This window comes from Hipposideros armiger, unplaced genomic scaffold, assembly GCF_001890085.2.
Source record: "Hipposideros armiger isolate ML-2016 unplaced genomic scaffold, ASM189008v1 scaffold_130, whole genome shotgun sequence".
Taxonomy (NCBI): domain Eukaryota; kingdom Metazoa; phylum Chordata; class Mammalia; order Chiroptera; family Hipposideridae; genus Hipposideros; species Hipposideros armiger.
In genome coordinates this window covers 2996745-3010340 of record NW_017731480.1, presented here as the reverse complement: position 1 = coordinate 3010340, position 13596 = coordinate 2996745, and the positions used below count along the sequence as shown (strand labels likewise).

The 13596-nt window shown below is 40.8% G+C and overlaps 1 protein-coding gene across 1 annotated transcript in view; it reads left to right on the top strand.

Moving 5' to 3' along the window:
- The window catches only part of FMN1 (formin 1), a 288007-nt gene extending 276965 nt beyond the window's left edge, over positions 1–11042 (top strand). The window contains exon 18 of the mRNA XM_019649189.1: positions 2304–11042. Coding sequence (XP_019504734.1) covers positions 2304–2348 — 45 coding nt within the window. The 3' untranslated portion in view covers positions 2349–11042. The remainder of the gene's footprint in view (positions 1–2303) is intronic.
- The last annotated feature ends 2554 nt before the right edge of the window (positions 11043–13596 follow it).

The window sequence follows — 13596 nt, the reverse complement described above, 5'->3', positions numbered from 1 at the left end:
TCACAGCGGCTCTTGGCAGCTCACACCGGCTGCCAGCTGCTCACGCTGGCTGCCAGCCACATACGGTAGCTCACGGCAGCGCACTGCAGCAGGGCTGCAGCCTACGCCGTCGCCGGAGACTCACCGCAGCCCAGCTCCAGGTTGAGCTGTTGTTCATCATCTTAGCTGTAGAGGGCAGTGTCACTGACCCCCATGTGGGATCCAAACCGGGGCCCTGCTGCTCAGAGCTGGCGTCCCAAGCCACCTCTTAACCAATGCACCACTTGGCTGACCCGGGTTTATCCCTTTTGATAGCTGAGAAAACTGAGGTGCAAAATCATTTCACAAATGGATAAGAAAAACCAGCACTAGACTCTGGTTTCCTTGATGTCTCTCCCTGTCCTAGAAACTAGCAGTCTTGTCAGATTTCCTAGCTGTGAGAAGTTGTCCTCACAGTCCTGTTTTCAGGAAGGATGAGAATGAATCATTCATTCCTGACATAGTCAGAATAACTAAATGGTTAGGAACACGAGGTGACAGGGTTCGAATCCCAACTCAGCCACTTACTAATTATAAAACCTTCGTGAAGTTACTTCTCCCTCTTTGGTGAAGAGAGGGAAATAATACTACCTTTGCTTTAGGATTATTTTGAGGAAACTGAGAAGAGACATGTAAAGTGCCTAGCATATAAGAAGAGCTCAATAAGTGTTAGCTCTTTTTATTGTCATGCCACATTTCGGCAGCTTTGATTGACCTGGCGTTGGGGAATAGCAATGAGTTTAAGTAGGACTATCACTCTCCTCACTCTGATTTTCAAATCCTACCCTCCCTAGGCCCTGATCTCCCACAGCTACTTATTTTATCCTTTTGTGCCACAAGTACTTTTGCCAGCTGCTTCAAATCCTTTGACAATCTAAAAGGGAGCATGAATTAGAAAGTGAGATTATTTCTGTTGATGGACAATGCTCTCTCTCATATCAATCCCATCAGCAGCTACTACATGAGTGTTGAGTGAGAAATGGTGCAGTCAGAGCCATGCAGCTTGGTCAGGAGAAGCCACAGTAAGTGCGCATAGCCCCTACCTGAATGCACATGACCTCTGGGCCCGCTGACAGCGTCTTCACTACATTCATTCCTATGATTTTGGCTCAAGCCTAATTTTTATCTTCCTCCTTCGTTGGCCTTTCCCCCTTTCCCCAGGCCTCTTATTTGGGCCTCTATCCTAACTTTTTATAGTCAAGCCTTATTTTCAGGAGCAGAGAGAATGGACTCAGCCCTGTGGACAAAGGGGAAACAGTGAGCTTACTCTGGCATTCTTTTATAGGTAACCCCCACAGTGAGCAAGCTCCCAGTTGTGATCCTCCACTTGTTAGGGTTGTTTGTTTTGTTGTTTGGTTGGTTTTTGGAAATTAAGGAAGAGTTTGTAAACCGATTCCTGATTCAATTTCACAAGTCAGGAATGGGGTCCAAACTCAGGATGGGTATTTAATAAAACTCATCAATTCAAGTTTACATCCAGGCCAATATAGTAATTCACTGCAATGTCCTACGTCACAGATCACAAGCAGCCGAGGCTCCATCCTCAAAGGCTTCTCTTCGCATCTGCTCTTCCCAAAAGACTGGACTTCTCCCATTTCTTTTTTAGCCCCCTATTTGCCCGCCCCTAGAAACAGACACACCCATCCTGACTATGTTTGATATATTTACTTCTTTAAAGTCCTAGAAACAGTGAGCGTCCGTGTTTCTCTAGTTTATTTTTATATCATGCCAACAGGCTTCCCTGCCTTTCCCCATTAGAAGGCTGTCCCTGGGAGGGAAGCTTAGGGCCAGCAGAGCAGAACATCAGGGAGCTCCATGGACAAGTGGGAGCTCCTGCCACTGTGCGTAGACTGAATCTGGTCATCTTCTGTTTTGACTTTCCATGTCTAGATTCCCTAGAAACTATTCCTTGAGCAGTTCCTAATTGCAGCAGTGAGCCACAGATGGGAATAGGAGGAGTCTCAGTAACACTTCAGTTTGACACGTCTGTCACAGAACAACGGCCTGGCATGATAAAGGCTGGTATTTCAGATGGATATACTTGGATGGTTATTCATTTTGGTTTGCTGCTTATTCATTTTGTTTGTATTTTGTAGGGTAAGGGTGATAGATTGGCAGGGACAGGTTTCAGGAAAGGAGGATAGCAATGCTCGCATTTCTCGGGTGTTTGGTACAATTCTACTCAACACTCTAGACCAAAATTTGAGAAATGATTCAAAATTTGAGCAAGATGAAAATTTAGAAAAAAGAATAATAATAAATTCATTTTTCATCTCAAACAACAGAAAGAAAGACTGCGTCAGAAGGAAGCCAGTGTGACCACCAACTGAAGCAGACACCTGAAAATGATGAGTGAGACGCTTAGTACCTTGCATGATCCAACACCAGTGCTGCTGGAAGTTCTTGAAAGACACGTTACTAAATGTTTGTTTTGCTCATCGCTTCCTGAGGTCATCTGCAGTGAGCACCCCGTGCCTTCTTAAAGAAGCTCCTTGTTAAGCTGCAGAAACAATGAAAAGCTGCTTAAGAGAACATTGCAGGAGTATTTGATAATTGTTTCTTGTAGAGGTCGTTAGTCTGCTTTGTTATACGACCAGAAGAAATACCAAGATTTTCCAAATTGTTTTAAAAGCGGAGAATTTCAAGCTTTCTAGTCCAAGCTTGATACATGTAAATTTGTGACAGAAGAAAAAGATCTTTTATGACAGTTGCCTTGAAAGAGTTCAAGCCTTTACACACTGCTGGTTTGATTATTGATCCTGATTTTGATCCTATTGCAGCAAGATCCTAAAGCATCGTTCTCAACAAAAAATGTTGAAACTTACCAAAACTATTTTTTAAGACATCTAAGACTATGTATTTCCCAGATGAGAGAAATGGTTATTTCCTTGTTGTTGTTCATGTAATGGAAAGGAGAGAAAATGGAATTATACATGGGTGGAGAAGGGGTTAAATGGCCATAAACTTCATCCTGGAGAACAAATTATGATAAGGGAGTTGACGTCAGTCATTAAGTGAGACCCAGTCTTTTTGTTTTTATGTCAGTTCATTATGGTTTCCTGAACCAGCAGGGATCCCAAACCCCTTCTCCCAGAAGAAACAGTGATACATGAGCAGGGACAGACTTGGGGTCAAAGCAGCTGCTTGGACAAGTGACCCAGTAACAGAGCACATTTCACATTTCGGAATGTTCGTGAAAGCCATGTTGACATGCAGCTGAGCCCTATGTCATGTTCTGGGACTGTGTGTGGCTGGACCTCTCCCTCTAACCCCAGGAGGCAGTTTCCAGACAGGAGAGCAAATGCTACTCACAGTCTTTTACCAGCATGTGACAAAGGGTGAAGCAGGGGTCTTTGATGTCTGAAAAATTAAGGGCAGAAAAAAGTTCTCTGCATCCAAATACAAAGAAGGCGACTACGTTAAATTAAACTTTGAGTGGAATATCATGCATAGGCAGCTTTCTCATACCCCGGGAGCTGATATGGCCATTGTCCCTTGAGTCACAAGGAAAATGAATCTATCTTGTGAGGGCAGAAGAGGGGCTAGGGATGAATTGAGAATGAGATCAAAGACTATCATTGAGCATTGAAGGGAGAAAGACCGAGCTTTCACCTGCAGTTGGTGGAGGACAGTCTAGAGATGGGCAACAACCTACTAACCCTTCCCAATCTAGCTGCGGTGTGTGGCCTGCCCCTTCCCCCCAAGACCTTCCCAGAACCTCTCAACTTGCCAGGTGCCTGAGTGTCTACGCAGGAAATGCCTGCCAGTTATCAGTCCTCTCAGGGACCTTGTAATAGATTCAGCCAATTAAAGCAGCACCATATCCTAATATCGCATCTATCCCTGGAATCTAGAATGTATAGTCAGGATCAAATCAAGTCTCCGAAGCCATATTCATGCAGGTGCTAACCACCTTTTCTAACAATTCAAAAGAAAGGGAATATAGTAACATAGTTGGGTTTTGTTTGTTTGTTTGTTTTTCCAATTCAAAATAGAAGGATGAGACAAGTAAAATAGAAAAGCTGGTAAGGAACTTACATGACTAAAAGACGTTGCTTGTGAGCAAGAAGCTTTTCATACTGCTTTCTTATAGGGTTTCTTCATTTTCACTTAACTGTGAAGAAAACCTAAGGAATTCATCGATTTAAAACAAATTCCACTTGCAGCCACCCTGGGCTCTGTGACATTCCTTCTAGTCCTATTGTGCAAAAGAAAAGAGCCTGTTTTGCCCATGCCTGGGGAATCAACTTTGAATTCAGTGAGACCAACATAAGTGGAGATCCTTATGGTCCTTATAGACGCAATGGGAGACAGCAGCAGGTGGCTTTCTGTGGAGTCACTGTTGTACAGTTCAGGTCCTGGAGTAAGATGCTCACAAATAAAATCACTGACGATAAGCAAGACTGTCACTTTGGCCACATAATCCTGCAAGGAGAAGCCCTCAGGGTACCAATGCTGAAGAATAATGAGTGGATACATTTAATTTGAGAGCTAGACAAAAGCAGCCCAAGTTGGATTTCATCCTCGTGGACTGACTAAAAATTGGCAGTTAAGTAACTATTTCTAAAGAGTGAAATTTGCCTGCCTCTGTTAGGGAAACCTTGTGATTTTGTAAGATGGTAAAATAGTCTGTTAGCATATTAGACACCAGGGCAGGGTTTCCATTATTTTCACCCAGTTTGAATCCTGTATTCTGTATTTGGATGCCCCCTCCCAGTTCCACACAAGTACTGGATTGTTGACACATTCTTCGTTTCCAGTTTAGGTTGATACTCAGTAAAGGTTCACAAGAGTTTCGAGGTGTCTAAGATAACCTGGGGACCCTCCATGATTCCTCTAAAATGCATGTTGAGATTGTGTTAAATGCAACAGTCATCTCTACATTTTTCATGAAAAGGAAGTAGTTAGAGTACCACTCAGCAGCTTAGGCATATGAGGTAAGCATGGTTTAAGTGGGTGTTCTAAGCGCCCCCTGAATGAGAGGGAGAGTATTGCTACTCTGTGTTTAACCAGACATGCACATCTGACTTACTAGTCAGACTCTGAGAAACCTTAACTTAGAAACAGCATCTTCTCTTCCTAACTAAGATTCATTCAACCTGAGGGCACAATTGGATAGCAGTTCAGATTCTTGCATGAGTAATTGGCATCATCCTAGAGCACACAAGTATGTCATATATTACACCAGAGCATGATATAAACATGTTAGGTAAAAAAACAGCAGGCCTGTGAGGTATTAAAAATCAGGTTAGAAGATGGTGTGCTGTATGGCTTTTAACCCAAGAAGAGGCAACTTTTGGGGTGGAAGGGGGGTGGGAAAGTGTGGCCAAGCAGAAATGGATGAATATGCTGGTGGAGCCCCAGCAGTCATGGGTGATGGACCTGCTTTGCAGCAGTTGCCTTTTGAATACTTGAGTTGACGTCTATGATGTCTCTTGAAATGCTTGCTGCAACTATCTAGGAATTTTGGAGGAGGAATTTCTGAAATCTGAAGCGTAGGATAAGGAAACCCAGTGTTGCTATTACATCTTAAAATGTTGTAGCCAAAACAGGCCCCATGGTTGAGGAATTCAATGTCAGATTGGGTGCCATGCCCCCGGTGTGGACAATAGAAGCTGCACCTCTGCTGAGCCTCCTTAGGCACCCTCTTTGTCCATAAGCACCATAAGGAAAGGTGTTTCCTAAATCAAAAGCTCATACACTGGCTGGAGCAACTGGAGCAACTGAAGGAAGGAATAAAACTCTTTGGTGATATTGGGAACCTCCACAAAGATAGTCATCAGTCTGGCTCTTCCAAGGACCAGGATCGGATGTGGCAGAAGAGGTGTAAGCGTATTTTTGCACATCTCCCCATAGATTAAACTGCCTGCAATGGGGGAGTTTTTGCTCTAACTATATTCTGGCTTTCTTGACTGTTATGTTTTCTTGTTTCTATTTCTCCTTCTCCCTTGCCTGGTGTCATTCATGTGGATCATGGCCTGCTGCAGCTCAGCAGACAACACCTAGTCAGTGTGTGACGGGGAATCAGCAACGCAGACCTGCAGCCTCTTACCCAGCAACCAAACTGTAACCTTGGCAGGGGAGCACCTTTATTCCCTGACATCCTAAACTGGTCTATTTTGTCATACCCTGTCCTCCCCTAAACAAACCAGTTTAGGTCTTTCTGAGTTAAAGAGAGGGAAGAAGTCCAAAAAATAACTTTTTTTCCCCCCTAGATATCTGATCCAAATGTACGATTTTATGAAGTAGTTTAAGTTGTCTTTAAGAATTGCCAGGAAGAACTCTGTTAGATTTGAGCTTCATTTTTCTTTGATCCCGCCTGTTCTAATAAGAAAAAAAGAAAGAAAAAAAACCAAGAGCTAGAAGGGAAAATGAAAACATCAGCCGATTTGGTAAACCACAAATTAGTTGATTAGTTTCTGGATCACAAAAATGGACATGTAGTGAAATCCAGTGAGTTTATTTTTGAAAAAGTCACATACAAGGAGAAGTGGTATGATGTAGTGAAAGAAGTGCTAGACCATTAAAATTTCCTTATTCTGGGCTCTCTTAAGAGCAGTTTATAAATGTGTGGAACACCCAGCATACTGTACTACATTTCATATATTAGATAGGGTACTTTTAAGAACAATACCACTGAAGAGAGTGGATTGAATAAAGACACAAACTTTCATTCATGTCAGCTACTTTCTCATCATGAAGAAATCTGCAACACGAGAAATAGGCCAGTGTGGCCAAACTAAATAGTAGTTGAAAAATATGAATAGTTTTTAGCCTTTCCAAAATGCAAATAACTTGTTGGATATATTTTTATTTTCTAGCTGTAGAGAAAAATAATCCAACTGCTTGCAATCTTCTCTATTATTAGTGCAGAAGTCACTTGAAGAAAAGCACCTTAAGAAACAGGCCTCGGCATATCTGGCTCCTTTAGACTCACATACTCACATACTAGTATTTATAACTCCATTAGCAATTGAATCCAGGTGTAACTAGTCTCCGTTACATAGCAATATGTGACTGAGAGGCCCATTTTGTGTCATTTCGGCACACCCATCAATTGTTGACACCTTGTTAAAAGCACTGAGTGTTAATTTCACAATTCTTCATTTCCCCTCCCAAGTAATGGGCAATCTACCAAACCCTCCAGAGCAACGCATTGCTGGGACTAGTTAATTCAAGAAAGCTTTAACATGTAAAACTTGAAGCCAATTCAGTAGTCTTATTTGTTCCCAGACTCTTAACCAATACCGTGATATAAACTTAGCATGTGGGAAATTTGTGTAGTTGACAACTTACTTGGAAATGTGAAGATGTTAATATCGCAGCTAGTTCACTCTGTCTCTTAAGTCCCCATGCTGTTTCTACCAACAAAGAGATTAGGGAAGTAAACCAGACCTCATTCAGTAGGTTGGCTGCCCCCAAATAGACCTTACTGGATTCACTCCCCGTCTAACCCCAGCCCCTCTCCCAACCCCACTGGTGATAGAAAGTAACTTAGAGGACCTTTTCCTTCTCCTCCTTCCCTTCTCTGGTATGATGGTTCACTTCAGACAACAACTTAAATGCACTCCAGACTTTATTGCATATCACATCTATGAAGTACCTGTTCATGAATTTCTTCTCCATTCTATGATCTGGAGAAGACTGACTTAATCTCAGATTTTTATATGAAAGTGGTCACGAAAGCCATTAGTTTATTCTTCTACATTCCACCTACATTCATATAATTTTCTATTTTAAAACAAATCTCTTAATACTAAGAATCTCTAAACTCTTCTTTTCTAAAATCTTATCCGGATACTTCTGTGGGCTATTTTTTTTTAATGTTTTACATGAAATTTAATAGCATTGGACTAGCAAAATGCAAATGACCCCATAGTTTCCAGCAGAAATTCAACTCCAAAGAACTTGGAATTCTTCTCCATAGAGTCAACAACCTTCTACCAACCTAGGCTGTTTCGTAGGATGAGCATTTTCCTAAATTCTACCTGTACAGACACCAAGGGGCTCTTTGTCTTTGAAACTGAAAATACCTTTAAAGAGAATGAATATTTCTCCCCATATATAATGTGAGCTGCCAGTGTGTTATACTTAGGACATTAACTAAGAAATCAAGTGTTTCAGCATGTACTCTCAGTAGCTCATCAGCATCTTGGGCAAAGCTGTACCTACTTTCCTTCCTTGTTCTCTTCCAGGGCTTGCTCCCATTCTTGTCTCATGAAACAACTATATTTTTGTTTGTTCATCTGGGTCAGCTTTCCAAAATGAAAGTCTAGTCCTGTAGACTACTGAGCTTACAGGGGAATTACTCTCTACCTCCCCATACATGGACCATAGATATATATGTTCAGGAAGGAACAACTCTCTGGGAACTTTTGGGATGAATTTTGAATTCCAGGTTTTTTCTATGAGATATTTAAAAATGAGTATATAGCATACAAAAAAAAACCTATATTCTCAATAAGAGACTAGAAGGTGATTCAAATTCTTTACATTTTAGATAGGTTTGAGCTAATATTTTCCCTTTCTTCTTGGCAGTGTGTTCCTAGCTATAATTTTATTTCTTCACATCTGACCACCAAGACATAACATAGATGGTCTCAGCCCCAGAGACTGCAATCTGCATAGTCCTCCAAAGACATCCATTGTCGTTGGAAACAAATCCATGAATGATGAGGAAAGTCTAGTGACAATTCTTCTGTGTGCCCAGGGTGACACACATAGGATTTTTAGGTCTACTAGAGAAATAGGCCTATTCCAAGTTATTAATTTTATAATTCTGTAATTCTTCAATTTCTCAAGACACAAATAATATGACCCTAAGAGGATATGTAATCTTCAAAGAATATAAGCATTAAAAAGGACTTCTCTTTAAAGAAATAATCTAAGATACTCCTAAAAAATGCAGAAACTTTTAAAATTAAAATTCAAATAATTTTTAAGACTCTTTAAAGAAAACATCATTGTTTCATTATAGTCTTCCTTTCATTGAGTTTTAATTTAGACGAGTGCAGAAAGCAGCGTGCCCCTGGACTTGGATTTAGGGAATCATGCTTTGGCCTGGAAAATGAGGGCTGGACTACGTGCTCAGAACCTAAGTGAAATCAGTCAACACCCTAATAGGAATCAGGCCTAACAAATGTAAATGATCTCAAGTCCTTTAAGGTTTAATATTCTTAGCGACACCCTGGACACTGCTTCCTAAAATGCGTTTGCTCCATGCAGCTAGGTGTCTTCATTCTGCCTTATGAGATCGCAAGCCATTGGGATGAGGGATACAAGTAGGACACGGGAGAAGGGCAATTTGAACAAGGCCAGGGTGCAACATTTGGCTGATGTAATGCATTGTTAGGGAGCTGGTGATTTTTGCCATGGTTGTGTCATGGGTGGCCATTCAACGGAAATTCAAGGAATCTGTATTAGGCAAAAAATGGGAGTGCCCAGTGTCTCATATTGGTCAGTGCCTGACAACGGGCTGAAAAATCAGGTACCCCAATGACACCGGCCTACGCTTGCTGAAATAACACCATTAAATCTCTGACTCATTTTCCTGGGGTTGGTTGTCATTGCACCTTCCTGTTTACTCTATGCCTGCCCAAAAGTCATTTTGGCATCTAGCACCACTTCACTTTGCTCCTTTGAATACATCTGCTTCGGCCTCCCCTTCTTCACACCCTGCAGCTAGGTTTTTTCTCCCTCTACTGTTACGGTTTCCCCAGGACCCACCTCTTTTTCCCCCCTCTCCCTCACAGACAGCCGAATGCCTCCCTGAGCTCTCACTCTCTCCTCTCACACCTTATGCTCTATTTCCCAGCCCTTTGGACAGGGCACTGTGCTGTCACCGACGGAGACACACTGCTGTGACTGCCTCTTGTTAATGTCAGCATCACCTCATCACTTAGGCAGAGAGGGGAAAATCCATAAAAGAGATGGAAAATGCATTTCTTTTTCATTTTATTCTACTTTATTTTAAGAAGGTTGAGGGCAGGGTTGTTCTCGTCCTTCTTGATTTCTCATAGATTTTACTTTAAAACTGTCTAACTGGGGCCATTCTTTTGATAAATTATAGATCAGTGCAGGTCACCCATTATGATGCATAAGACTAAATTTTTAAAGCTCATAGTAACTTTTCTATGCTGCTGGACAAATTGACTAAATTCTGTGCAAATATTTTGAGTCATAGGCTTTTTATTGCCACCTCAGTCTTACTACTACTCATGATTCAAACATCTACATGAACCTGGATCAGAATGTTGACAATTTGTGGTCGTTTTCAGATCAACAGTAACTGTTAGACTCTTGAAAGCACGAAAAGAAAGTATAAGCATGTCCCAAATAATCAACAATTTGATGTGCAAAAGCACTGGATTTTCTGTTCAAGTATATTAGATCAATCTATAGGTGTAAACTTCTTAAAGGATTTTAAGCAATAATGAAGGCAGTTTGAGAAATGAGAAGGCACTTTAAAGACATGAAACCTTACCTTACATGGATATTTTTTTAATGTAATAAGCTAATTGGATTCAGGTATTTTTTTCCCTTTAAATTTTTAAAAATATGTATTTCTAATTTGTTTGCATATTTAATTCTTTCAAAGCTGGAAATGCTCATTGTTTGAATTTGTAAATGTTATTTGCAACCAAATGAAGTATTTATTTTTAAAAAGAAAAGGTGAAGGAACCAATATTGATTTGTACATAGTGAAAATATGTGTGTGTGTGCCTGTGTGTGTGTGTGTGTGTGTGTGTGTGTGTGTGTGTGTGTATTTTTTTCCTCCTTGACACTACTTGGTCACCACATCAAGTGTATTTTTGTACATAATATATATTGGTTAGAAATTGTAGATTGTCTATTCAAAGAATTCTATCTCTGTGATAGATTATATTTATCCTAATCTGTCGATACCTCTGTTAATTTGTTTCAAGAGATAGAACTCTATTTTTTTGGAATTTGCAGAGAATTGCATTCATGGCTTCCAATTGTAAGTATGCTATGGGTATTTTAATAAATCTTGGTTTCATGTCTGTCTGGTGTGCAGTGCAGATTTGTTTTTAGGAGACATTTAAGAAAGTTTCCCAATAGTACCCTAACGTGGAGTATACCCATCATTTCCAACTTTCATTACTGCCCAAACTCAGCATTATTACTGAGCTGCAAGAGCTGGGTCAGTAAATCCATCATTGACAGTTCCACACTTCTGCCGCATCCTCCCCACCAGCAGTGAGCAACCTCATTAGGCATTCAAGGCCAGCAATAGGCAAACCCAGCCAGGCTGACCCAAAATCAATTGCCCAAGATGGGGTATGTGAGGGAGAACCACAGGGATTGGTGACTTCAAGTTGTGAGTTGGTAAACAATGTACTTAAGGAAACAGAACAGAAACATAATTGTATTCTACTCTAAGCACAAGGTACAAATTCTTTTCAAGCAATGTTCTGACATGTGCCAGTATTTATGAACAAAAGACTAAAAGAGTTTAAGCAGAATACCCTTCTGTTTAAAGAGAAGTGTGACTATTTGTTTTTTAATTGATTCCTTTGTTTAGTGTTCCCGAATGCCATGCCCACTTGAGTTCTAGAAGTTCACTGAAATATGCCCCAGAGTGTATAGACATTCAATGAACAGACATAGCTAGTAACTGGGGAGACATTTCATTGCAAGAATATCTTCTAAATTATCGAGTCATAGAGCTGCAAAAAACTTCAGACATTGGCTAAAATCTCCATTTCACAGAGTAAAAACTTCTGAAGTTCACGGGACTTGTTGAAAGTCACACTCAGTGTTTGTGAACATGTCAAGACTTGAATCCAAATCTCAACCCCCAAGCCAAAGCCCAGCCCACTGCTCAACTCACTCATTATGTGAAGCTCTTCTCTTCTTTAAAACACTCCATTATGGAGAAATATTCTGGGACTGTTCATTGACAAGGATGCTCCTGTGGGTTTGTGGAAACCACTATGAAAGTTGTGTTCTGAATTAGAGCACCTTGGAAAGGGTGGAGGCCTGTGTGTTGTAAGGACCTAGAAACTGTCAGTCCATCTTAGGAAGATTCTCCCCTCTGGTCTAACCAAGATTTACTCTCCTTTGCTGAGCATAGTGAAACTTGTTGAATTTATAAATATACATTTTTATCTATTCTTTAAATAGTCCATGTATGTATGCTGATGTCCCAACGATCAGGCCATAAATTCCTGAGGGTAAATATTCCACTTCAGACTCTAGCTGCCCACTTCACCTGTCTGTGATGTACTCATGGGAGTAAAGGACTTTGAAGTCGGCCTGCACTGGCCCTGGCTGCTTGGGTACCTGCTTCACTTTGGGTGCCTCTGAGTCAGTCTTCTCAAAGGAACCCTTGCTTTATGCCCATCATGGTGTAAGGATGAATGGCAAGAGAAGGTAACTATATTAGGTATCAATTGCTGCATAATGAAATGCCCCAAGACTAAGTGGATTAAATCAACAATAATCACTAATTTTCCATGGTTTTTGTTAGTTTGAGAAGAGCTCAACTGGGCAGTTCTCACTTGGAGTCTCATAAGGTTGTAGTAATATGTTCATTAGGTCTACAGTCATCTGAAAACTGGAAGGCTTGAGTGGAGCTGGAATATGTACTTCCAACATGGCTGACTCACTCGGCTGGCATGTTGGTGCTGGCTCTAGGCTGGGGGCCTTAGTGCCTTTCTACCAGTCTGCTTGAGTGATCCAAGGTGAAACATGTAATGCTTTTTTGTCCAAGGCTCACAAGTCATATACAGTCACTACCATCATATTCTATTAGTAAGGCATTTACTAAGTTCTGCCCAGGTTGAGGGTATGAGGAAATAAACCTCACCTCTTGGTGGAGGAATGTCAACACCACATCATAAGAAGAGTGTATGAGATGGGAGTTGTTGGTGCAACCGTCTTTGGATAATACAATCTGTCCCTGTAGCTTGCCCCATTCTTTCTATCTGGTCTTTCTCTTTCTTATTCTTATTTTTGTTCTAACACTAAATTTCAGATTTTTTTTTCAAAATTCTCCCTACTTCTTTACCCCAAATCTTTCTTCTGTCTGCCTGTATCAGAGTACATAAATATTTGTCTTGCTCCTCTGAATAGAAAGTGAGGTGTATGCTAATGGGAACTTTGTATATGCTGGTCGAGAAAAGAAGGGCTCAGAGGTGATCCTAGGATTTTACTCCAAATTCATAAGCCTACATTTCTTATCGTATGAGCAGCAAAGATGCTGATCCCCACTGAAGCAGTGTCTAAGCCATTAGTGCATAAAATCCCACTTTTCAGTGAGTGGAATAGAGCTTCCTTTGACTATTATAATACTATGTAAGTATTCATACAACAGAATATTACTCAGCCTTAAAAAGGAAGGGAATTCTGTCACATCTACAACATGGATGAACCTTGAAGACATGATGCTAAGTGAAATAACCCAGTCACAAAAACACAAATATTATATAATTCCACTTATATTAAATACATATAAAAGTCAAGTTCATAGAGATAGAAAATAGAGTGATGGTTGCCAGGGGCTGGTGGGGAGAGGGGATGGGAGTTGTGGAATAGTTGGTACAGAGTTTTAGT